Source organism: Molothrus aeneus, chromosome 4, assembly GCF_037042795.1.
Source record: "Molothrus aeneus isolate 106 chromosome 4, BPBGC_Maene_1.0, whole genome shotgun sequence".
Classification (NCBI taxonomy): Eukaryota; Metazoa; Chordata; class Aves; order Passeriformes; family Icteridae; genus Molothrus; species Molothrus aeneus.
The window spans coordinates 70984977-71011667 of NC_089649.1; the positions used below are offsets into that span (position 1 = coordinate 70984977).

At 48.7% G+C, this 26691-nt stretch overlaps 1 protein-coding gene across 2 annotated transcripts in view; it reads left to right on the plus strand.

The window, feature by feature from the left end:
- Positions 1-26691, plus strand: part of PTPRA (protein tyrosine phosphatase receptor type A) — a 128275-nt gene that overhangs the window by 98354 nt on the left and 3230 nt on the right. For both annotated transcript variants that reach the window (XM_066548786.1, XM_066548787.1), the window contains 15 exons: positions 1758-1775; positions 5749-5833; positions 7496-7569; positions 10754-10890; positions 14230-14320; positions 14795-14871; positions 15758-15794; positions 16910-17007; positions 17124-17243; positions 18171-18337; positions 19851-19986; positions 21668-21817; positions 21927-22020; positions 23031-23107; positions 24812-24946. In XM_066548786.1, the coding sequence (XP_066404883.1) occupies positions 1758-1775; positions 5749-5833; positions 7496-7569; positions 10754-10890; positions 14230-14320; positions 14795-14871; positions 15758-15794; positions 16910-17007; positions 17124-17243; positions 18171-18337; positions 19851-19986; positions 21668-21817; positions 21927-22020; positions 23031-23107; positions 24812-24946 (1496 nt within the window). The remainder of the gene's footprint in view (positions 1-1757; positions 1776-5748; positions 5834-7495; positions 7570-10753; positions 10891-14229; positions 14321-14794; positions 14872-15757; positions 15795-16909; positions 17008-17123; positions 17244-18170; positions 18338-19850; positions 19987-21667; positions 21818-21926; positions 22021-23030; positions 23108-24811; positions 24947-26691) is intronic.

Sequence of the window (26691 nt, forward strand, 5' to 3'; positions counted from 1 at the left end):
GACCAAAGGTTTGGGCCAAGATCATCTATGAAAGATCTCCACAGGTGCACTAGATGATCTTTGTTTCCAACCCAAACTGTTCTGTGATCCTCTCCTTACATTATCAATTTTCCCCATCAGTTGGGCAACTTCAATCTTTGAAAGGTCCAGATGAGAGAGAGTTGTCTCTGTTGCCATCCTGATCTCATTCCCCTCTTGGCACATCATGAAAATGACCCCATAAAACGTTGTTTGGCTGCTCAGTCCTGGTTAAGAGTGAAAAATCAGGCAAAAAGAGGCTGAGGTGACCAGAAATCTTTGCTGAGCTGTTGCTCTTCAGCCATGGTTTGCTCATTGTATTGTTTGAGACCCAGTTTGGGTAGTGGGTGTCTCCAACTTGCAACAGGAAGATGACAGTGCCTGCAAGACCTTGGGATTTAGTGGAAAACCAGGATCGGTAACTTGGTTGTGGATTAGAAAACCCTGAAACAAGATGATGGTGGAGTTAATGCAGGGAGGTGTCATGTGTGTATTCCTTAAGAACCAATCTCCCAAGGGATGTGTGTGCCCTCTTCCTCTGGGAATCTTTGGAAACCACAGCCCCTGAAGCTGCAGTGAAGTTGTCTTTGCTACCAGCCTAGGAAGGGATGTGGCTGAAGGAAGTTCAGAACCCAGCTTTTGTAGTGTTCTGCCACCCCTGAGCTCATCCAGCTTCCTTCCCAACCCAAATCTTTTTTTGCAGAGTGAAGGAGTCTGGCATAGCCTCAGACACACACATGGGCCAAGTTTGGTGTAAATGTAGCCTCCATATAGGAGAGATGGAGGCAAAAGCCTTAAGCTGCTAATAATATCTGGATTTTGTAATATGATGTCTGCTCATGGCAGGGCTGAATTTATTCATTTTTGTGTCCCCACTGCCTTTTTGTGATTTGGGTTACCAGTTTTGGTGAACTCCCCTGGTGTATGCCACGACACCATCAAGGCCAGAAGTGGCTTCTCACTTGATGTCAGCCCAGAGAGCAAATGATCAAACCTAATTCTTTCTTTATCTCAAGTAATTTATCAAGGAACAAAATCAGTTTTAGGGCTGCCCTTGCCATGAGGGCAGCCCTAAATTAGATTTAACAAGGAAATGTTGGTGTTATCTTGGAAGAATTAAGTGGTGCTCGAAAACGGGACTGAGCCACAAGGTCACACATCGTAGGGACAGTTCCTCCTTGTCCAAACCCACCAGGATTGTCCTCAGGCCTGTGCTGCAGCTCTTCACACCCAGCTCATGGCCAGGAAAGCCAGGCTCTGCTCTCCCTGGCAAGGTTTGTTCCTGTGCCCTCTGGATGAGCCATCCCACCCAGCAGGTAGAGACTTCCCTTGGATGCTCCTCGCCCCATCCCTGAGCCCAGCTGCTCCTAATTGAACTCTTGGCTCAGCCACACTCTTAAAATGATGCATCAGTGTTAATCTCTTGGTATTTAAGTGCTAATGAATTACACCAGTGACTTGCTGGTTATGGGTTTAAACAGTAAGCTGTGTTTAGTGATGTTAAAGCTTGGCTTCAGCTCCTTGTTCTGCTGATAAAAACTCAGGATTTGTTCCTTTTTCCTTACTCAGAAATTCATTTGAACACCCTGGTTTTATAGCTAGTGTTTTAAAGGAAAGATTTACAGGCAGATGATGAGAGTTACTAAATTTGTTCCTGTCTTGGTCTTTGATCCTTCCTGACTTACTAAAATGTCTTGTTCCTTTGTTGCTAAGAGACTTTTGTTTTCTTTTTTCTGCAGGTAACTCTGACAGAAGAGGTAAGAATGTTACATTTCATTGCTCTGTACTCAGTAAAAACAATTCCAGAAGCATTCTGCTATTAGAGAGCTCTCCTTAGGACTTCCAAATGTGTTTTTAGGAAGCCTCTCAAGCTCTTTAAAAGAGCTGGTGACACACTGATATCTTAATTTCTGTTGAGCTTTTCTTTCTAGAACGAAACAATCCCATTCCAATTTGTACATGTCCTGTTAGGTACCAATTGTTCCTGCTCTGAGAATGTCAGCACGTCCCTAGAGCTGCATGACCAAAGTCTAAAAAGCCATTCAGGATATTTCCTTTTGGGTTTGTTTGCTTTGTTTTTTTGTTTTTTTTTTTTTTTTTTTGTTGCTGCTGAATTGTCTTTATTGACTGTGACTTACACAATTTGATCCAAACCCATCCAGCAGATGATGGGAATAATTATTGTTCTCCTCATTCTGTTGGCAAGCAGTAACACAAATCCATTTCTTGTAAGAGAACAGCACTTCAGGGACATTTTTCCATCTCTCAGCTCTGAGAACTGGCATCTCTACCAGAATATTTGCAATTACTGATGGCTTTATCACCCCAGGAGCGGGCAGAGCTGGGCTGGCTCCCACCTGGGGGAATCAGCTGCCTCTGTCTGTGTGTTTTCATCCTGGCTCTGATGGGTGCTGCAGCTTTGCAAACTCTGCCTGGTGCTGCTCTCTGTGCCTGCCTCACCCAGCCAGGAAACAGACTGGTGCTCTGAGCACTGACTGGCAGCAGAGGGAATTGAACAGAGGGAATAAAAGGGATGCAGGTCCAAGGGAACTCATTTGAAATCGTGGCTAAGCTTCTGCAGAAATGCTCAGTGTAATTCCCTCAGATCTGGCCTGGCTTGGGCCTGATTTTGTGCTCTCTCTGCCATTGTTCATCCCTGCTCCTGAGGGAAAAGAAAACAAAAAGGGAATACATCTGACTTCCTAACAAGATTTATATTAATATTGCTAATATTATTATAAATATAGTTAGGAAATCAGATTAAATAAGGGATATTTAACAAGAGCAAATGGGACAAGGGGAAATGGCTTCAAACTGGGAGTAGGTTTAGATTAGATATTGGGAATAAAGTCTTGACTGTGAGGGTGGTGAGGCTTTGGCATGGGATGCCCAGAGATTTCTGGCAGCCCCATCCCTGGAAGTGTCCAAAGCCAGCTTGGATGGGGCTTGGAGCCACCTGGGATGGTGCAAGGTGTGGGAGTGGGATGATCTCCAAGGTCCCTTCCAACCCAAACCGTTCTGTGACTGGTTTTGCGGGCAGATGTTGCCAGCTGTGGACAGGGATGGGCTGCTCAGCCCCATCCCTCTGCCATGACTGCACCCAGGTCTGGGTGAGAGCCCATAAAGCACCTCTGCCTGCAGCTGGGCCATGCTCCCAGCCTCCAGAGGGGGGTTTGGTGCCTCCTCAGAGGGGCCAGGAGAAGATTTAAGCCTCCTGCTGCCTTCCAAGCTCAGGACTGCAGCAGCACCAGGGGAGCAGAAGGTTGAGTCCTTGTCCCTTTTCCAGGTGGATTGCCAGCATGAAGCCCCCAGGCTGGGGCTGGAGCAGCACAGGAGCCCTGGGGGGGTTTGGGGGGGTTGGCAGAGCTCAGCAGGGCTGGCAGGAGCAGCTGGGGACCCTCCAGCTCGTTTCCTGCCTGGGCTGGGTGGGAGAGCTCCAACTCCTCATCCCACCAGATGTGTGCAAAAGAACAGCTGCAAAAAAAATGAAAAACCACCCCAAAACCTCCAAACTCCCTGCACCCTGCTGCCAGAGCCACCCCTGCCCTCAAATCTGCATCCTGCAGCTCCAGCCCAGCTCAGCACTGCTTAGGCTGAGCCTAACTCCAGCCAAGGCAGGAAAAAATGGTCCAACAGTGGCTTAACACCGCAGGTTTTGGCATGGCAGCTCTTCTTCCTCTCCTGCACACAGGATGGAAATGGTGGCTGTGCTCAGAAGTCTCAGTGAGAGGCCAGGGCTGGCTGTGGTTGGGCCAAGACCAACCTGTTCTTGCTTTTGGGAAGTGTCAAGATGGGGAATGCCAAGGCTCATCACCTTCTGAGGTGTGCAGGAGGCAGAATTCCCAATAAATTCCTTTTGGGCTGTGGGAGAGGCAGAATTCCCAATAAATTCCTTTTGGGCTGCGGGAAAGGCAGAATTCCCAATAAATTCCTTTTGGGCTGTGGGAGAGGCAGAATTCCCAATAAATTCCTTTTGGGCTGTGGGAGGTGCTGCCACATTAGGGCAGTAGATGAGAAGGACAAAAACATGCAAAACCAGGATAATTCACTTTTTTTATTTGCCACACTGGGCTGTTACCTTGAAATCGTGACACAAAAATCATGTTTTAATAGAAATATTTAGAAAATATTTTAAAAATCATATGTTTTAATAGAAATAACATTCCCAGAGCTCACAGCACAGAGGGACAAACACAGAAATACAATCAGAGTGCCCTTGGGTAGCTCAGAGGTGGAAAAAGTAAGCTCCTAGGGGAAAAAAAATAGGGAAATGGGCAAAATAAACCCCTAGGGAAAATAAACCCTAAGGAAATCTGCTGGCTGAAATTGCTGAGCCACATGGAGCAGGAATCTGCAGGGAAATGGATGCACAGAAGGTGGAAAAGGGTCAAGCCCTGCAGCCTCTTGGGGCTGTGTAGACACAGTGTGGTGGCCCCCTCAGATGGAGGGAGCTGATGGAAAATGGAAATATCCCCAGCTGGCATGGCTGGCATCCACATTTGTCTGAAAAAATGCCCTTCAGGGCACTTCTCCTCCCTGGTTGGAGCTGCTTGGCTTCCAACCCATCTGGGTGATTTGCCAGCACCAAGCACTGATTCACTGACCTCCAGCATGAGCTAGAAATGGGTTCTTTAAAGGAAAAATAAAATCTGTTGTAGGATTCTTGCAGGATGGGAGTGTTTCAGAGTAATTTAAGTGGTTTTGTGAGGGAATTGTGAGGTTCCTGCCCTTGAGGAGCTTCTGCAAGGGAGCCAGATTGGGTCGCACTTGGGTGCCTGGTGGTGTCTGACCTCTCCTGCTCTCCAAACTCTGTATTTCCACAGGGGGTTGAACTAGATGGTTCTTGGAGGTGACTTCCAACCCAAGTTATTCTATAATTACAGAGTTGTGGAATGGTTGAGTTGGAAAGGATCTTAAAACTCATCCAGTTCTATCCCAGACACCTCCCACTATCCCAGGCTGCTCCAAGCCGCGTCCAGCCTGGCCTTGGGCACTGCCAGGGATCCAGGGGCAGCCACAGCTGCTCTGGGCAGCCTGGTCCACACCAAACCTCACCCTTGGAGCTGTTCAGACCCCAGGGGCAGCAGGAAGCTTTGTCCTCTTGTCCTGTTTGACAAAGAACTGGAAGCAAAATCGTGGTGGTGTTCCGAATGTGGCTGTGGGATCTTAGGTCACAGTTTTCTCCCATTTTAATATAAAGTTTCTTATCACATACCAAACATTCCTTACACCAAACTCGTGGGCCTGGTAGGAACTTCTCTTAGACCCTTAAGTCTCAGGCAGGAAAATTTTGTAGATTTTTTTTCTTTTTTGTAGATTTCCAGCTAACAGAGGAAATTTCTGCTGGTGGCTGCTGGGCCACCACGTGCACATTCAGTTGTGCAGAAGGAATCCCAAAAAAACCCAGTCCCAACTTTCTCCATCACTGTTTCCATCTGCAAGGTCACAATTTCACAGTGACCAACTCTTGGAGAAGATTGAGGTGCTCTGAGTGGTGGTTTCAGGTTTTAATCTGACCTGGGAGTGTCTGAGGCACATGCTGCTCACTCATCCTTTTTTTGTTTTCACTCTCAGGCTGGAAAATTGCAACATCACTTAATACTATGTATTATTTATTATGTTTTTATTACTAATATCATCATCAGAATTGTTCTGCAAGCAGAAATTGTTAAATGACGGCTCTGGATGTTTTCCAATGTCCATAACCACACCTTTCTCTTCCTCTTGCAGATGAGACTCCCATTATAGCTGTGATGGTGGCCCTGTCCTCCCTCCTAGTCATAGTATTTATTATTATTGTTCTGTACATGTTGAGGTAAGAGCTGCTTTAATGCTGGGTTGCCTTGTTTGACAGAAACAATTCCTGAATGAACAGGAATGAGCCTTTTGTGCTGTCTCCCAAGCTAAAGGCTGACACAGCTGGTGCTTTGAAAAGAAACCTGTAAGGACAATGAATGAAAATGATGTTTGGGGTTATCTGGTGAATGATGCTCATTCCTTTCTCTGCAAAGCTGCTCCTCCTGTGGGGGATTCCTGTTCTGCCTTTCAAAATGTCACTTTTAGCAGGGTGGATTGAACTGAAGCCCTGTCAGTGTTGGGAAAAGCAGGTGAAGTTTCCTTTTGAGGCTGCAAATGATGGATTGAGTAATCCAGGGAGGCTGAACACAAAGTCCTTTCAATGTGTTATTCCTTGATTCCCATTTTCATAGCAAGCAGGATCCAACATCCAAACTATTTTGGGTACTAAACCTCACATGGTCCCTGTGCACCTTTCACTGTGAATTGCAGGAGCTTTGTGAGGAGTGTTAGGTGATGCTGTAATTGAAATTACAGCACAGTAAAACCTTCTTAGGTCCATTTTTTAGAATCCAGGCATCTGCCCTGCTCAAAATGAAGCATTTCCAGCTCCTGAAAGCATAACTAAGAATGTCTTTATTCACCTGCAGTAAACATTTTAATTTACTCACCAGTTTGGTGATTAAGTAAGTCTTAAAAAAAAAAGAAAAAACAATTTCCTTAGCAGTGGAAAACTCCCCTCTGTCTCCTGGCTGCAGGCCTGCCCTCACAGCAGTGAACCTGAGGAGAGTTTTGCCTCAGGAGTTCAGCAGCAGCAGAGTTTGAGTCCTTCCCACCTGGCTTCCAGCCCTGACAGAAAGGGTTTGTGTTCACTGCCCAATGATTCAGCAAAACTCCAAATTTCAGGCAAAATGAGCATGAGCAGCTGCTCCAAGTTAACAGCACATGGAGCAGGGATTTGCTGCAGGACAGATCAACCTGGGCTTTGTGTGCTCTGCTGGGTCAGCCCAGGGAGCAGGGACTCCTTGGGGTGTCCTCTGCAAAGAGCACCCTTAAAGCTTCTCCTGGTTTCCAGCTCTCTCTGGGCTCCTGCAGCTGTTCCAGATGTGCTCAGTGAAAAGCTCTGCTCACAGCAGGATTTCAGAGCTCCTGCAGCCTCCTGGAGCCGCCAGCTCATCCATGAAGCCTTGAGAAAGTGTGGCAAAAAAGGGAAAGCTCTTTGGGTGCTACTAGATGGTTGTGATTATATTCATGGGTTCTCACCTGTAGTAAGTTGAGTCAGTGTGTTGTTATCAAAATCATCCTTTATTCCTGTGTGGCCTTCTCCACATCATTGTTGTTCTTTTTCACACAGTAACAGGCAGCTGGATTAAACCTGGTTTGCATATATCCTTTGAGCAAACTATAGAAAAGAGTTTTCTTCCATCATAAGGAAGAAGTGAGATACTGCTACTTCCAGAAGTTTTTTCTGCTCTTCTTATTTTTCTGCTGTTAGATCAAAGTATAAAATAGGTAAAATCTGAACCAATAACTTCCTTTTTTGAGAATTTCAGATTTTTGCTACCTTTTAGTGTCCTACTCCTTTTGTCAATATTCATTCTTACTTAGGTCTCATCTGGGAGGGGACCTGGGCTTCCTGCTGGATATTTACTGACTTTTCCACCCCAATTCTCCTTGGCAGGTTCAAGAAATACAAGCAGGCAGGGAGCCACTCCAACTCTTTCCGTCTGTCCAACGGCCGGACAGACGACACAGGTGAGTCCACCTGGTGCCACACAGGCTCTCCCCCACCTCTTATTTTTGTAGGCAAATATTTTTTTAATTCCTATTTTGTTGTTGTTTCCTGACCTCCCTTGTTCCATGTTTTCCATGGTTTTGGCAGACTTTCACAGAATGAAGGTTTATTTCCCAGCTTTCGTTCCACTGATTCAATGTTTGCCCTCAAGTGGTTGATATTAAAATGGGTGATCACTTCCAAAATCACTACTCACATTCCTCTTGAGTTTTCACAGTGTTTATTTGGCTCAAATGAGAACCTTTTTTGAAAAAAAACCCACATCTTTGGGGAATAATTAAACATTTTTTCTGCTCATTCAGATTAGTATGGTCTCTGATTAAAACTCAGAACTTGGCACTAACTGTGGACTCCAAACTAACACTTCCAGGAGATAAAAGGGAATACATTTATTTTCATTATAAAAACATTTACGTACCTCCTAAACATGCACAGATGCATTTTAAAGCCTTGTATAATGCCTAAATTATTCTGCCACTGAGCTGTGAGCCAGAGCTGACACTGAGGGTCTGAAGTTGGGCATCTCCATCCATGTGTAGGCACTGATTAAGATCTGAGGAGGCCTCTTAAACTCAGTTCAGATGCTTTTTCAGCACTCCTTCCACATAAACCAAACACCTTCTGAGAAGCACTAACTGGAATTCAGCACCTTTTTTATTTTATGTTGGCTGCTAAGACCTTCCCTGCCATCTTATCTCACTGTAAACGGAGGTGTGAACTTCATAAACGCTCAGCTGTGTTGCTGTAACCCTCACATGGCCTTTCTGGGCTCTGCTGAGCAGCACAAGCAGCAGCTGCCTCTGCTGTGCCCTCCTGGGAATTGTTTCACAGTGCTGGTGCCAGACTTTCCATGGGAGAGAGGGAGAAGTTGGAATTCAAAGCCAGGTGGTCTCCAAGCCCAGCATTGACTCGTCCTCAGTGCCCTGTCCTGCCTCTGGGAGAGTGTAGATCCCAGAGTGTTAATCATCATAGGATCACTGATTTTTGGGGATTGGAAAAGTCCTTTAAGATCATCCAATCCAGCAGCACTGCCAAGGCCACCACTGACCATGTCCCCAAGTGCCACATCCACAGGGCTTTTGTAGCCTTCAAGGGATGGGGACTCCCAACAGTGCCCCAGGCAGCTATGCCAGGGCTGGACACCCTTTCCATGACAGAATTTCCCCAAATATCCACCCTGAGCCTCCCCTGGCCCAGCCTGAGGCCATTCCCTCTGCTCCTGTCCCTGTTCCCTGGAGCAGAGCCCGACCCCCCGACTGTCCCCTCCTGTCAGGAGCTGTGCAGAGCCACAAGGGCCCCCCTGAGCCTCCTTTGCTCCAGGCTGAGCCCCTGCCCAGCTCCCTCAGCTGCTCCTGGTGTCCCAGACCCTTCCCCAGCTCCATTCCCTTTTCTGGACACCCTCCAGCTGCCCAAGATCTTTTTGTGAGAAGCCCAGAAGTGCCCCCAGGACTGGAGGTGCCCCAGCAGTGCCAGCAGAGGGGACAGGCACTGCCCTGCCCCTGCTGCCACCCCAGTGCTGCCACAAGCCAGGTGTCACTGTGCTCAGAGCAGCCTGGTCTGGTGGAAGCCAGTTGGACCAAGATGCTCTTTAACATCCCCTCCAACCCAAACCACTCTCTGCAGACACAAGGACAGCCCCAAAAGTGGCACATGCAGGATCCCTGTGCTCCCCTGGGCGTGGCTGGGCAGTGCTGGCCATGGGGCACAGCTGGTGGCACCTGTGGCCCCTGTGTGAGAGACAACTGCTCACTTTGAAAATTTAAAAAGGTTTATTAAACCTTGACAAAAATACAACCAAGGACTACATAAGGAAAAATTCACAGCCCCTCATGGGTACCACATGGCCAGTTCATCTTCAAGATGGATGCTCAGTCTTTTATACCCCTGGGGGCTGCATCAGCCAGCCCTGGCCCCTCCCAAGGTCTGTCAGTCAGCTCTTCTGTGCCATTTATCAGTGGAAGCTGCTTTCTTGTCCCTGGATTGGAGGTCAGGTGTTGCCATGGCTCACCCCCTCAGCACCCCCAAGCTTTTCCATTCCCAACTGCCCCATGCCAGGGACACCTGTGCAGCTTCTTTGTACCTGTTGCCATCAGACAGCCCAGGCTGTCTGATGGCAACAATACAGGGGGGAAAGGGAGCTATGGGGAGAGCAGAGGACATCTAAACCACAATAACATAACCATGCATCACTAAAGCTTTTCTTAATAGTCACACAAAGTCACCCCTTAATTGTGAGAGCCAATTGTCGCCACGTTTCCCTTCACAGAGAAAAGCAAGGCCCAATTCTTCCCAAGAATATTTCTGGGTTTCACATTCTCTGAAACCTCAGAGAAAGGAAAAACAATTATTATGTCATTTCCTGCTCCTGTGTTGTTCAGAAGTGGAATGCATGGTGGAAGATTGTTTACCTGAAGGGAATTGATAATTGGATTCTGGTGTGAGTGTTTTGATTCACTGAGCAATTGAATCCAGGTGTGTGTGTGTGCTGGGACTGTCGGGACAGTCACAAGATGTTGTGCACTGGAGTGCTTGGCAGATTCAGTTTAGATGTAATGTAATATAATATAGAATAAAATAGTATAATAAAGTAATTAATTAGCCTTCTGATAAGATGGAGTCCTCCTCATCATTTCTCCCCACCTCCGGGGTCATCTTGTTACTATAGCATTATCCATCCATGATAGATACTATAATGTTACTATCCATCCATTATAGTTATTATAACATTACTATCCATCCATTACAGTTACTATAATGTTACTATCCATCTATAACAGTTACTATAATGTTACTATCCATCCATTATAGTTATTATAACATTACTATCTATCCATTACAGTTACTATAATGTTACTATCCGTCCATGATAGTTACTATAATGTTACTATCCATGCATTATAGTTACTATAATGTTACTATCCATCCGTGATAGTTACTATAATGTTACTATCCATCCATTATAGTTACTATAATGTTACTTCCATCTATAACAGTTACTATAATGTTACTATCCATCCATTATAGTTTTTATAACATTGCTATCCATCCATTATAGTTACTATAATGTTACTATCCATCCATAATGGTTTCTCTAATGTTACTATACATCCATTATCCATCTGTAACACCTGGGTGTCCTTGCAGAGCCCCAGAGCATGCCCCTGCTGGCCCGCTCACCCAGCACCAACCGCAAGTACCCTCCCCTGCCCGTGGACAAGCTGGAGGAGGAGATCAATCGCCGCATGGCCGATGACAACAAGCTCTTCAGGGAGGAGTTCAACGTGAGTGCCCCTGCTGCTGCCCTCAGGGGTGGCTTTAGGGTCTGCTTCTTGGTTTGGAAGGACAGGTGTGTGCTAAGGAAGGCAGGAAACCCCCCTGAAATGGGAAATGTAAGCCCGCTCCCTCCCAATTGTTGTGATTTTGAAATTAAGGGGCTCTGATGTTGCTGTAGAGCACGACAGCACGAAGCACCAAGACTCCATCAGAAGGGTGCCTAAGAGAGATTGATTATAGCAACATGTTGCCTTTATGGTTTTTCAAGATGTTTACATTTATTTCACAGACACGTTCACTGCCCATTGGTCATAAGAAAGAAACAAAGTTCTCAATAGATGAACAAGGAGCCACGTCATTCTGTGAGCCAGTGAAACCCCGTATCTTTTAACTTTCTCTCTTCCATCACATTGTCATGGGGATAGCCTTGGTGTCTTCCTCAAGAGAGATATGGGGCTTTCCTTATCTTTAGGAAGCCTTTGCTGGCTCACAAGAACAGCACAAAATGCCTTTCCTACGCTCTCAGGCAAAGAGATGGGAGCAGGAAGCACAGAGGGCAGGCTCAGGGTGTCTGTCCTGGAGCAGGTCTGAGTGAGACACGTTGTTCTGGCTGTCTTCAGTGAGCTCTGCTGCACTGTGGGGGTGCTTGGGCTGCCCTGCTGCTCCTCTCCAGGCTCCAGCCTGGGAGAAACCTTCCTGCAGTCTCCCTGCCCATGGAGGGGGGTGGAATGAGGTGATCTTTGAGGTCTCTTCCAGCCCAAATCCCCTGGGACTCTGTCTTGGTTTGATATGCCAGGTGTCTGCCAAGGAAGGCAGGAGCCTCCCCTGAAATGGAGAATGTGAACCTCCTCCCTCTGAATTGTTATAATTTTGAAATTAAGGAGCTGTCAGGCAAAGATATGGGAGCAGGAATAACAGTTCTTTAATAGGGAAGAAAATAAAAATAAAATAAAAATGCAGTAATACAAAACAACACTGCCAGAGTCAGAGCAGGCCCTGCCCCCTGTGTGTCAGGGGGTGGCACAGCCCCATCCCATGGGGGCTCAGCCCTCCTGCAGTGCCAGCTGTGGCTCTGCTGGAGCAGGGATCCTGCACAAGGGGGGAGTTTTCCTCTGCAGCTCCAGGGCTGCTGGAGATGGGCCTGGGCTCCCTCTGGCAATGCAGGGCAGCAGAAGCTGCTCCTCTGGCAATGCACTGGGCAAAGGCTGCTGTGCTGTCCCAAACCTCAGATTGGATCCAGGTAGGAATGCTTGGCTCCTCCCCTGGGCGCAGCATCTCCCCATGGGATGATGGAATTGGATCAGCCATGCAGGGACACTCACTGGCCATGGACAGAAGAGAATTAATAATGAATGGCCCGTGAAGAGCAGAGATCTCCTGGAGGGAGGATTGGATGTGGAAGAGATAAAGAAAACTGCCCAATGAACAGCAGAGAACTGCCCCACCTCTGACAGATGGCAAGAGAATACACGTTGCCTTGCAATCTGGGACAGAGGGTTTCTTATAGGCTGAGCAGTGGAAGGGCTGATTCTGTCCTTGAATCTGTGACAAACTGTTCATCCTCATGCTCACTGCAGAAAGCAGAGGGTTTCTAGCAAACAGCTCTTCAGAGTTACATTTTCCTGGGTTCAGGAATGATCCTGGATGTCTTGAGGTCTTCCAGAGCTCCCCTGCTTGTTGGTTGCCTCCCAAGCTCTGCCCCCCCCTCCCAGTCCTCATGGCCTTAAATCCACAATCAACCAAAAGAAAGCTTTGACAGAGAAACAGGAATGAGCCCTCTTATTTCAGTGAGCTGTTAACCCTGAAACACAATGGTGACAGTGTGTGGGACAAAGGCTGGCCTTCAGCTGTGAGGAGTTCAGGCATTGTGCTTGTCCCCCAAGCCCAGAGCATTTCTTCAGGGATGGCCACAACCTCTTCTTGACATTGCTGGGCCTTGCAGCTTGTGACAATGGATGTGTTTTGGCTTGTCAATACAAAAAGAATGGAATGGAATGGAATGGAATGGAATGGAATGGAATGGAATAGAATAGAATAGAATAGAATAGAATAGAATAGAATAGAATAGAATAGAATAGAATAGAATAGAATAGAATAGAATAGAATAGAATAGAATAGAATAGAATAGGGGTAGGTTCAGTAAGGTTGGAAAATATTATCTCTTTTCCCAACTGATAATCTCCCTTTAAGATTCTCAAGTCCAACCATTAACTCAGCACTGCCAAGACCACCACTAAACCATGTCCCCAAGTGCCACATCAGTGCCACATCTACACTTTCGGCTTCTTTAACACTTTCAAGGATGGTGACTCTACCACTGCTGGGGCTGGTCCTGGGACTTGACAACTCTTTCTGTGAAAATATTTTCCTAAATATCCAATCTTAACCTCCCCTTGCACAACTTAAGATTGTTTCCTCTCCTCCTGTCCCTGTTCCCTGGAGCAGAGCCCGACCCCCCCGGCTGTGCCCTCCTGTCAGGAGCTGTGCAGAGCCACAAGGGCCCCCCTGAGCCTCCTTTGCTCCAGGCTGAGCCCCTTTCCCAGCTCTCTCAGCTGCTCCTCATCAGACCTGTGCTCCCAGCCCAGGTCCAAGCCATGATATGGCACCATGAGAACGGGGAGAAGATTAAAAAAAAGCCACTGCACTTTGTCCAGCTGCTACAAAACTTGATCCCTTTCCTGGTCGTGCTGTGATGAAACCAAATAGGTGCAATGAATGCCCAGGGAGGGGGGCTTTTAGGGTTATAAATACCTGATTGCCCTGGACACTTCCTGCCATCCTGTCAGCTGGAGGAAGGGATGGTGGATACCTCCAGAACATTCTTTGCTGTTCAAAGAGGATGTGGAATAACAGTGCTGGGGACTCACCTCCTGTGCTCGACTGGGAAACCCAGGGACAGTGTTCCCTGTCACCCCAGCCCTCCCCCCCCACCAAAGGCTCCCTGGGGCTGCTCCTGCCATCACTGGGTGGGCTGGGGTGTTGGGGGCTTAATCAGGTCACAATTAGCAGCACTGTTAATGAAGGAATCTCACAGCAGCCTCTGTGGACAGGAATCAGGAATGAGCTCGTTGGTGCTGCCGGGTGGTTCAGAGCTGGAGGCTTTGCTGCCACCTCGTGTCCATGGATCAGGAGATTCCAGATCTCTTTCCAGAGGGATTGGCTCTCTCTGGTCCAGTCCAGCTATTTAAATGGTCACTTGGAGCATTGCTGCTGGGGTGGAGGTGAGGGGTGTGGGTGGTGGGGACACATCCAGAGGGGCAGGATGCTCAGATGTGGCATTTTCCAGCATATTTTTCCTGCTGTGCCATGAAAACTCATGGAAAACCCTTTTTTTCCTGCCATTTCAGGCTCTCCCAGCGTGTCCCATACAGGCCACGTGTGAAGCTGCTTCCAAGGAGGAGAACAAGGAGAAGAACAGATATGTGAACATTTTGCCCTGTACGTGTCAGAGCTGCTTGGATGGGGGGGGGGAAACACTCAGGGGCTCCTGCCAGGGCTCCCCATTCCTGGTTTTGGGATGGGCAAGGGCACAGATGAGGGCATTTCACCTCCCAGGTGGGTGGCTGAGTCTGCTTTAGCTTTGGATACCTGGGAGGAGAAGCTCCATGGAGCCAGGAGGCCATGGAGAGTGAAAGGAATGGGAAATGCCAGAAGGGACAACTCTTGCCTGGTGGCATTGGGCAGTGGGCTGGTTTGGGGTGTCCTCAAATATGCACTATGTAGGAAAAAAAATACCTTGGACAAGATCTAGGACCTCTCTGGGTTTGAGCAGGAGGAATTTGGGGGCATAAAGGTGTTTTTGCAGCAGAGCCAGGAGTGTGGGCTCCACTCCAACACCTGGATTCTCACTAGGCCAAGTGGCAGCAGAGTGGAGGGGGTGATCTTTAATGCAGAGTTTTAATTTCCCTTCAGATGATCATTCCAGGGTTCACCTGACTCCTGTGGAAGGGGTCCCTGACTCCGACTACATCAACGCCTCCTTCATCAATGTGAGTTTTGGGGTGTGAAGGGGAGATCCCTGCCAGGAGCAAAACCAGGCAGGCTTTGGAGAGAGCTGGGGAACCACTCCTGCTGGAGCTGGGCATTTCTGATCAACAAACAGCTGAAAAATCGTAGAATCTTTGAGGTTGGAAAAGCACTCTAAGAGCCACAAGTCCAAGCATTCCCCCAGCACTGCCAGGCCACCACTGAGCCATGTCCCCAAGTGCCACATCCGCATGGTTTGAAATCCTTGAAGAGGGTGGCCAGTTGATCATCAGTGCTTCCCAGGGCTGGGTGTGGGAAGGGGATGGAGAAGAAATCAAGGAATCCAGCTGAAATGGAAGCAGCATTGCCCTGCTGTGCCCCTGGGAGGAGATGGGTCCTTTGTGGTTGTCACCATGTGGCTCCAATCAGCTGGAAGGGTCATGTGAGAGATGCAGGCATGTGAAGCAAAGCAAGACCCAAAAGAGCTTTTTCCTTCCCTCCCCAGTAAATAAAATACACAAAACCAGTCCCTATGAGTTCTACAGCCCCTCTTTTCCAAGGATCAATGCTGAATTTTCACATGATGCTCTGGATGCAGGGTCTGACTGCAGTGGAAGGGCTGTCAGATACCACTTCATTAGTGCCTTGTGCCAACAAGTGGGGTCATTCCTGCATTATGTGAGCACGGGGAGAGTTCCTGTGGGAAAACAACCCTTTGCATAAGGATTTTCAATGATTTCAGCCCATCTTTGGAGCTGATTCTCCCCTCAGAGGCTGCAGCCCCTTCTCTGCACAAGGGAGAATGAGCAGCAGAGCAGATGCCAGCTCTGTTTGTTCCTGAAGTAAATGCATTTCATGGCTCTTGTGTTAGAGAAATATTAATTTTTCTTCTTTTTTCTTCTCTTGCAGGGGTACCAAGAGAAAAACAAATTCATTGCTGCACAAGGTAAATTCTTGACTATTCCCACTGCTCTGTTGGGGGCAGCTGGGCTGGGTCCCTCTGCTCAGTGGAGCTGTGCCTCTCTACCCACAGCACAGCATCTTGCAGAGCTCCCCTGGTCAAAAGGAGGCCTGGCTGCCCCACAGGTTGCTCCCAAAATTATCTTCCCAGTCAAAGAGCAGTGCTGGATGTCTTGATGGACAGAGTGAAGTCCTTCCTGTGTAGTCCCATTGCTGGAGGGTGTTGTGAGCTCTGGAAATTCTGCCAGGGAGCTGCTTAATTAAATCCCCCAAATCACAGAATCATGGAATGGTTCGGGCTGGAAAGGACCTCAAAGCTCATCTCATTCCACCCCACTGCCATGGACAGGGACACCTCCCACTATCCCAGGTTGCTCCAAGCTCCCTTGAACACTCCCAGGGATGGGATAGAGAGAAACATCCTCATGATCTTCAGAAGTCCAAACACATCCCTAAAAGCAAAATTCCCACTCACAGGGTGGGGATCATGTCAGCAACAGGATGTTAGCTGCCCATGGGAGTGCTTTGTGTTTCCTCTTTGGACTTGCCAGTGGGTCAGGGCATTCCTGGCCAGTTTCCCTGGCTCTGGCTGGAGAAGGAGGCTGGATCAGGTCCCTCAGCACTTCCAGGCTCAGGTTAAGCTTTGGCTCTGCTCTTCTCTTGGCTCACCCTGAGCCTCAGGCTTGGCAAGGCAGTGTAGGCTGAGTTAGCTTCGTGTCTGGCAGGCAGCAGGGAACTATTCCTGTGCCACACTGAAATGGGATCCCATGGCTAAAACCCAAAATCCCAGGGCAGGACTCTGGGACAGCCACAATTCCCCCGGGTGACCTTGGGCAAGTCCATGCTCTGTTTGCCTGTTGTCCCTTTCCTGAGCTAAATATGGAATTCCTGACCATAAAACAAATCCAGATATTCCAGGTATTGTATGATAGGATTATTCCTTGGATCAGGCATACCCAGACACCACAGCACCTCCAGTGACCTACTGGCAAAAAATGTGTTGGATCATCCCTGACGTGTGACCTCACACGCTGAGTTTTGGCCCCAAATTGTAAGAGGTTGATCCCAAAGAGGACTTTTTTGTTTTTTTCTTCCCCTCAGGACCAAAGGAAGAAACAGTGAATGATTTTTGGAGGATGATTTGGGAGCAAAACACAGCAACAATTGTCATGGTGACCAACCTGAAGGAGAGGAAAGAGGTCTGTGCCAGAAGGTTTCACAGGCTGGGATTTGACCCTATGGGCATGTCCTGGAGCTATTCCCAGCCTTGTGAGGGCGTCCAGAGCTCACCTGCACCTGTTTTTTCTCCTCCCAGTGTAAATGTGCTCAGTACTGGCCAGATCAGGGCTGCTGGACCTACGGGAACATCCGAGTGTCCGTGGAGGACGTGACCGTGCTGGTGGATTACACCGTGCGCAAGTTCTGCATCCAGCAGGTGCCAGCCAAGGGTCACCTCCCCATCCCTTCCTGTCCCATCCCATCCCTCCCTTCTCCACACTGGGCATCCCAAAGGTCTTGGCTCAACTCCTCCAAGGCTCTGTGAGAGCAGATTTGCATGAAATGAGCCCCAGCATCCATTTTTAAGCAGAGTTGTTAAGAATTTATTCCTCCCAAAAGCCTGTTCACAGTGGTACCACATGGCTGTGCTGAGAGCAGGGAAAATGAGGGATGCCAGGGCTGAAATTCCATCCTGAAGTGCTCCAGCACTTGCTGTTAGCAGTGTTGGTTCCTGCTCTCACCCACAGACACTTAATGCCTGAAAATAATCAGATTTATCCCCTCAGCTGAGACAAAATCCAGCACTGTATGTGTTGGGTTTGATTGCTTTCCCATCTGTCACCACATTTCCTTGTCCTCCAAGGAGACTCCGGGTGTTTTAGTCACTCTGTTTGTTTTCCTGCCTCTCTTGGAGGCAGGCAGGGAAGAGTTGGTGCCTGTAAACCTGTCTGGACTTTGAGGATGATCCTCCTGAGCCTCATTCTTCACTCCAATGGCCTGAATTGTGTGTGTTTTTCTCCCCTGCCTTTAATCTGAGGATGATCTGGCCAGAGGAGTGGGAAAGGATGGAGGAGCAGCTTCTGTTTGAGCTTGTTGGGAATGAAATATGGCAGCTGCTGCCAGGCTGGATCCACAGGCTGGCATCTCACACCCCTCAGATGTGGTGGGATGTGGTGCTGGGTGGTTAAAATGTCATGTTTTTAGAGACTGATCTGTCCCAGAGCCTGAGTCCATGCCCTTTCAGCTGTGGATGCTGCTTAAGCTCCATCTTGGGTCTGCAACTCCCTCTCTCTCTTAATTTTGGGGGAAGAAGGGAAACCACCTGAGTGTTTCTCCTTAACCTGAGTCCTCCTTTGCCCTGCAGGTGGGAGATGTCACAAACAAGAAGCCTCAGCGCCTGGTGACCCAGTTCCACTTCACCAGCTGGCCTGACTTTGGGGTGCCCTTCACCCCCATTGGGATGCTGAAATTCCTGAAGAAGGTGAAGACCTGCAATCCCCAGTATGCAGGAGCCATAGTGGTGCACTGCAGGTGAGTCCTGGAAAGCATCCCCTATTTGAAAGGATTTCTTTATTTTTTTCAGTCAGGTCTTTTTCATTATCTTTATTTAAATTTCCTATGTTAAACGGGGATGTTCCTCATGGGGACATGCAAAAAAATGCATGAATTGAAGGAAGTTCTTGGAATCAGTGATTTTAGGGTGTTACAACTCATCTGGAGAGGTCATTTGGATTGGCTGGGTGCTGAGTGAGCCAAGGTGAGCACTGGTGGCATCTCCCTTGGCATGAGAAGATAACATCCCTCTTTGGGAGGAGGCAGCACTGACCTGACAGATTGCCTGGAGCAGTGGCCAAGGAGATTGGCCTCACCTGGAGTGGTTCCAGGCACAGCAGCAACCCTGAGGGAGCCACAGGGGGTTCCACATTGCAATAAGGAGAATCCCCATGGTTAAAGGTGGAGATGGTCACGTTTGCACCATCCCATGTTCATTTTTTTTCTTCCTGGGAAGCAAGAAGAAAGGACACAGATGGGCAACCAGCCCTGTATGACCCTCTCTGCTGGTTTCTGCTCTGCCTCAAGGGGAAGGGGATCCCAGTGCTGAGCAGGTCCTTTCCCTGGAGAGCTCAGCATCCCCTTCCTCTGCCCCAAACCAGGCCATGGCAGAGGGTGGAGCTGGCTGTCCTTGTCCCAGCCGGGTGCACTGTGCTCCCCTTGCCTTATCTCTGTCTCCCACTTGGGGCTTGGTGACTCCCCAGCTGATTCCAAGAGCTTTGTCTTTATTTCATGTCTCCTGGTCTCATTGAAGACAATCCAGCACCACTCCCACCATGGGCATGGACACCTCCCACTACCCCAGGCTGCTCCAAGCCCTGTCCAGCCTGGCCTTGGGCAGTTCCAGGGATCCAGGGACAGCCACAGCTTCTCTGGGCACCCTGTGCCAGGGCTCCTCACCCTCAGAGGGAACAATTCCTTCCCAATATCCCACCTAACCCTGCCCAGAGAGGGAATTGGGGTAGAAGTGAGAAAAGTCATGGCTTGAGACCACAGAATGATGGAATGGTTTGGGGCAAAAATCCCATTTAGTGCCACCCACTGCCATGGGCAGGGGCACCTCCCACTATCCCAGGCTGCTCCAAGCCCTGTCCAGCCTGGCCTTGGGCAGTTCCAGGGATCCAGGGACAGCCACAGCTTCTCTGGGCACTCTGTGCCAGGGCTCCTCACCCTCAGAGGGAACAATTCCTTCCCAATATCCCACCTAACCCTGCCCAGAGAAGGAATTGGGGTAAAAGTGAGAAAAGTCAAGGCTTGAGACCACAGAATGATGGAATGGTTTGGCAAGAGACCTTCATTCCCATCCAGTGCCACCCCCTGCCATGGCAGGGACACCTTCCACTGTCCCAGGTTGCTCCAAGTCCATCCAACCTGGCCTTGGGCACTTCCAGGGATCCAGGGGCAGCCACAGCTGCTCTGGGCACCCTGTGCCAGGGCTCCTCACCCTCCCAGGGAACAATTCCTTGCCAATGTGCCAACCCTTGTTGTGCAGTGCCGGGGTGGGACGCACGGGCACGTTCATCGTCATCGACGCCATGCTGGACATGATGCACACGGAGAGGAAGGTCGATGTCTACGGCTTCGTCAGCCGCATCCGGGCCCAGCGCTGCCAGATGGTACAGACAGATGTGAGTGTGCTGCTCCTGCCCTGCCCCTCTGGGCAGGCATTTCCTTCATTCCCTTCACCCACTCAAAGCCTGTGTGAAGGTTGTGCCATCCCTCCTTTTGGGTGATTGTCTTGGTTTGGAAAGCCAGGTGTGTGCTAAGGAAGGCAGGAGCCTCCCCTGAAATGGAAAATGTAAACCCCCCGCCCCCTCCAAATTGCTATAAATTTTAAATTAAGGGGCTCTCAGGCAACAAAAATTATGGGAGCAGGAAATAACAGTTCTTTAATAGGGAAGAAAATAAAAGGATAAAATAAACAATGCAGTAAACTAAAACAACACTGACAGAGTCAGAACTCGACCTGACACCCTGTGGGTCAGGGTGTTGGCAGCATCCAATTGGAATTGTGGCTGCAGCCCTCCTGCAGTGTCAGGGGTGGTTCTGCTGGAGCAGGGATCCTGTAGAAAAGGGTGTAGCCTTCCTCTGGAAATCCAGTGGAAGAAGAGGCAGCTGCTCCTCTGGGAAACCCAGTGGAGAAGCCGTGCTGGTGTTCCAGAATCTCCAGATTATATCCAGGTAGGAATACTTGACTCCTCCCCCTGGGCTCACATCTCCCAGTGGGATGCTGTAGTTCTTATCAGCCATGCAGTGACATTCAATGGCTGTTATCAGGGGATTGATTGAGATCACTCAGAGAGAGAGATAAGGAAAACTGCCCACTTGACAAAAGACAGCTGCCATACAGATGGTAACAGAATACATCTTGCCTTGCAATCTGGGACATCTGCCCTCAGGGCAGGCATTTCCTTCACCCACTCAAAGCCCGTGTGAAGGTTGTGCCATCCCTCTTTTTGGGTGATGCTGCTCAGGTGGGGTCTTCACAGGGTCCTCCTCTTTTTAATCCCCTTTGTAGAATCATTACATCATTTAGGTTGGGAAAGATCCTTGAGATAGAGTCCAAGGATTCCCCAGCACTGCCAAGGCCACCAATGATCCATGTCCCCAAGTGCCACATCCACATGGCTTTTGCAGTGGTGGTGCCAGACTTTCCATGGGAGAGAGGGAGAAGTTGGAATTCAAAGCCAGGTGGTCTCCAAGCCCGGCATTGACTTGTCCTCAGTGCCTTGTCCTGCCTCTGGGAGAGTGTAGATCCCAGAGTGTTAATCATCATAGGATCACTGATTTTTGGGGATTGGAAAAGTCCTTTAAGATCATCCAATCCAGCAGCACTGCCAAGGCCACCACTGACCCATGTCCCCAAGTGCCACCTCCACATGCCCAACCCTGGCACAGCTTGAGGCCATTCCCTCTCACCCTATTCCTTGTTTCCCCCTGGCTGTTCCCTGCTGTCAGGGAATCTTGTGGAGCCAGAAGGTCCCCTCTGAGCCTCCTTTTCTGGAGATTTGGAGAACATTGTGTCACGTCTGCTTTGCTTGGTGTGGTAAATAAAGAAACAATCCCCATTTGGTGGCAGGAAGGTTGTCTCTCACTTTCCTGGGGTCTCAGAGGGTGGGCAGGGGGGTGGTGGCTTTTCACCCAGCATGCCCTCACTGGATATGGAACATGGCAGGGGAAAAAAAGCAAAGTAACTTGTATGGGGGAGGGGGAGGTGTAGTTATGAGCAGTGAGAACAATTTTAAAAAGGAGCATTTCAGAGAGACTCAGACTTGCTTTTGCTCCTTCCTTGTCCCTGCAACCCTGCAGATGCAGTATGTGTTCATATACCAAGCACTTCTGGAGCACTATCTGTACGGTGACACAGAGCTGGAGGTGACCTCCTTAGAGATCCACCTCCAGAAGATCTACAACAAAGTGCCAGGGACCAGCAGCAACGGGCTGGAGGAGGAGTTCAAGGTGAGTGTGGCTGTTGTCCTGTCCTGGTGGATCTGCTGGGATGGTGCAGGGATCACCTGGCACTGGGGGGGCTCTGAAAATCCCCTCTGCTTTGCTCCTTGCCCTGCAGAAGCTCACTTCAATCAAAATCCAGAATGACAAGATGAGAACGGGCAACTTGCCAGCCAACATGAAGAAGAACAGGGTGCTTCAGATAATTCCATGTAAGGCTTGTTTGGCTCAGGGTCTGCTGGGTGTGGGGACAGGAATTGGGCTGGAGAAATGGGACAAACAGGGACCTTGTGATGTTCAAGGAAAAGGGCAGAGTCCTGCCCCTGGGGAGGGACAAGCCCAGGTACCAGTCTGGACTGGGGTCACCCAGCTGGGTGGAAAAGCAGCTTGGAGGAAAGGACCTGAGGGTCCTGACAGACTGCAGCCTGAACCTGAGCCAGCAAAGTGCCCTTGTGACAAAAGGGACAGTGCTGGCCTGGGCTGTGGGAGACAAAACTCTTCCAGCAGGTCCAGGGAGGGGATCCTGCCCCTCTGCTGAGCACTGGGGAGGCCACACCTGGAGCACTGGGTCCCAGGACAAGAGAGACATGGACAGACTGGGGACAGCCCAGGGAGGGGACTGGGAGAGCTGGGACTGCTCAGAAGGAGAAGAGAAGGTTCCAGAAAGGACTGGGAGAGCTGGGACTGCTCAGAAGGAGAGGAGAAGGCTCCAGGGGCCTCATCCCTGTCCATGCACACCGGCAGGGAGGGTGCAGAGAGGACAGAGCCAGGCTCTTGCCAGGGGTGGCCAGGGACAGGACAAGGGGCTGTGGGCACACACTGACCACAGGAGGGTCCCTCTGAAGATCAGGGAACACATTTTGCCTGTGAGGTGCTGACACAGCTTGCTCAGGGATGTTGTGGAGTCTCCAGCCTGAAGATACTCAAACTTTCTCTGGACACAGATGGGCAGCCAGCCCTGTATGACCCTCTCTGCTGGTTTCTGCTCTGCCTCAGAGGGGAAAGAGTCCCAGTGCTGAGCAAGTCCTTTTCCTGGAGAGCTCAGCATCCCCTTCCTCTGCCCCAAACCAGGCCATGGCAGAGGGTGGAGCTGGCTGTCCTTGTCCCAGCCAGGTGCACTGTGCTTCCCTTCCTTTATCTGTCTCCCACTTGGGGTTTGGTGACTCCCCAGCTGAAGGCCATGCAGGTTATCCAAATCTCAGATGGTTTTGTTGTGTTCCAGATGAGTTCAACCGAGTAATCATTCCAGTGAAGAGAGGGGAAGAGAACACAGACTATGTGAACGCTTCCTTCATCGATGTGAGTCTTCTCCAGTCTTCTTCCCAACTTCTCCCAATGGAAACCACCTCATGCTGCTTCCTTTGGGAAGAATTTATCCCAAACACCCCTTTTATGGGTTTTGTACAGCTCCCTTCATGTGACTTTGCTTTGTGTCACTGGGTGGTGCTGGTTTCTTTCTCCAAGAAACCCCCAGGTATATCCAGCTCCTTGTTGGAGAGGAGAGCTGGAACCTGAGCAGAGCCTCCAAATCCTGGGCTCATTTCTGCCCCTCTGGGCTCTGCTGATGGCTGTGGAGAAAGGATCCATGTATCTATGGAAATAACACAGCACTGGCCATTTGGTCAGAAAACATCCACCAGATTAGCTTAGGGAGCAATACACAATCCCAAAACCTTGGAGAGGAGCCAGGTCAATCCCATTACACCTGTCTGGGTGGTGGCAGGAGGAGAGGCAGGGAGGTTAAGTGCTGTCCTCACTCTGAGGAGGAGATAAGTGATTGCACATCCTTCTCTGCTGAGCAATCCTGTGGACTCCAGGGAGACATCTCAGATGAGTATTGATCTCCATGCAGTGATGCCAGTGCTGGCCAAGGCACAGACCCTGCTCTTTTCCAGCCCAATTTCTGTTTTCCTCTCCCAATGACACAGGACTCTTTTTTTTTCCCCAAAAAGGCAATCACTGAGTTTGCCACTAAAACCAGTTTATTCCCAGTTCTAACATCCCTAATTAATTGCTCCCTGAAATCTCCTTTGCTGGCTGCCTGCTGTGGCTGTGGGAGCAGCCAGGAGCAGCTGCCTTGTTGTTCATCCAGATCAGAAAATTTCCATGGCACGTAAGCAATTTGGGCTGAGGATTCAATTTCCTGCCTCTGCTGAACTTTGCTTAAATGACAAACTCCAAATGACGAAGCATCTGCAGTCACAGCCTGCAGGGAGGGCACAGGGGAGTCACAGGGGTTTGGAAACAAAAACTCTTTGTGGCTGTGGAAGAGCCAGAGTCATCCAGCCTTCCTGCTGGTTTTCACAGATCATAGAATGGTCTGGCTTGGAAGGGACCTCAAAGATCATCCAGTGCTGTTTAGTTTTGCTTGCTTCTTCCAAAAATCCCTGTGGTATTTTCAGGGTCCCTGGTGGCAGGAAGGAAATGATGAATCTGACTCCATGTTCTTAGAAGGCTAATTCATTATTTTATGATATTATATTATATTAAAGAATGTTATACTAAAACTATACTAAAGAACAGAGAATGGATACTTACAGAAGGCTTAACAAAATAATAATAAAAACTCGTGACTGACTCCTCAGAGTCTGACACAGCCTGACTGTGATTGGTCACTAAGTCAAAACAATTCACATGTTGGATAAACAATCTCCAACCACATTCCAAAGCAGCAAAACACAGGAGAAGCAAATGAGATAATATTGTTTTACTTTTCCTCTGAGGCTTCTCAGCTTCCCAGGAGAAGAAATCCTGGCAAAGGGATTTTTCCAGAAAATATGATGGTGCCAAATCCCCAATAAAAGTTGTACTTGGAGCTAAGGCAAAGCTCTGCTCCAGCACTCAGAGCTTGCAATATTGCTTAGATGTCCTGGAAACCCAAATGGATCAAGCTGGGTGTGTGTAGGGGATGTGATCCTCCCAAAATTGAGCTGAGCTTGGTGGGTCAGCCATGTCCAAGAGGTTCCTGCTGCTGGTTGCACTGACCCTGCTCCCAAATTCCAGGGGTATCGCCAGAAGGATTCCTACATCGCCAGCCAAGGGCCGCTGCAGCACACGATAGAGGACTTCTGGAGGATGATCTGGGAGTGGAAATCCTGCTCCATAGTGATGCTGACAGAGCTGGAGGAGAGAGGCCAGGTAAGCTCCCAGGATCAGCTGCACTAAACAGCAGGGAGATCAATAAATGGATGAACAGCAGGAGTTTGGAATGGGGTGATCCTTAGGGTCCTTCCAGCCCAAACCAGGCTGTGATTCTGGGAGTTTCTGAGGTCTGTGGGATCCCACTGTTAGCATTCAGAAACACATAATCACAGAATGATTATAGGCAGGTGCTTTTATTGAGGAGCTCTGGGTGTCAGGGGTACAGACCCAAATCTGACTCCAACATGGGTTCAGGGTGGACACTTTTATACCCTTATCATTATATAACTACATGTTAATTATTAAACTTACATTGTTCTGTTGTATCCATTGATCTCATCCAAGCATGGATTCTTGTAATCTCCATCAAACCCCCCAAAGATCATTTCTCATGATTCTTGTTACTGTGGGGGTACCAGTTGTTGTTTTTTCTGGGTCTGGATTGAAGGCACTTGAGATGGTAGCTCATGTTCAGACTCAAGTGTTTATTATTTCTTATCAGTAAAACAGTCTCACTACTGTGAGTTCTGCAGCTTTTCATTAGAAGGTGCAAAATGGCCAACAATCTCTTGTTCCAAGGTCTTTTAAAGCTAAATTATCCAATTAAGAGCTGACACATGGATTATTTTCCCTTTTAACCCAATAACTGATCCCCAAGAGCCCACAATGCAGACTTTTCTGCCCAATTACAAAATGCCACCCAAACCCATGAAGAAAGAGGAAGAAGAAGCATGAGGAAGAAACCCAGGATGACACCCTGTGCCCTCCATCTTGCTGCCATCCACAACACACTAAAAATCCCAAAACCTCAATTTCTCCCCAAGTGATACACCTGCACTGCTCTCCATAATCTATTTCACACTTTTGTGGATTCTAGTTTATTTTGAAGTCTGGGAAACTTTCTCCATGAATGAGGGTCAGAGTCAGTGCTGCCCTGGGGGTCAGGGCACCCCAGAGCAGACACAGAAATATTCCCTGTGTGCCCTGGGTTTCCACAGGTACAATTCAACAATAATCATATGCAATTACCAAACAATCATTACATTTAACAATCATATCATTTATCATAGTCATTAAATGATTATACAAGTGCAGTTTCACATGATCCAGTAAAGCTCAACACCACCTGAGGTTGGGCAGCTGCCAGGAGATTCTTCTATCCAAATCCATGGGAAGAATAGAGGGTTTGTCACCCTGTGGCCTCCTTTGTAAGAGCCTAAATGAGAGATGTGGGACTCCAGGGGTTCTCCAAAATGCAGTTTATCCCATCCAGGAGTTACAGCAGTCCAGGGTGGTGGGTGACAGAGCCTGTGCCTACAGCTGTCAGCTCCAGCTGCAGGCAGGCCTGGAGACCCTGAGTTTAGGTCACAATGCATTATAGACTTTTCTTTTGGTCACAATGCATTATAGACTTTTCTTTGCTTAGCATCTTCATTCAGTAGAACCAATCTAGACCTTAACTTTTATCTCTAGCCCATCATAACTACTGTAATTACCATATTCATGTTACTGTTCTCCAATCACTATAAGTCAGTGCATTACAGTTTAAGCCAGAAGTTGTTTTTCAGTTTTCTTGCCGTAGAAAATTCTGAGACCTTTTTTCTACTTGCAACATTTGCTGCCTTGTTTGCCTGTGCTCTCTTTCTGCTTGGTAAAAACATCTTCTTGTTTGGGGTGGGTTTATCCTTTGCTCTAAGCCATGCAAACCCCTTGTAACTCACACACCCTTTGCCTCCTTGGTT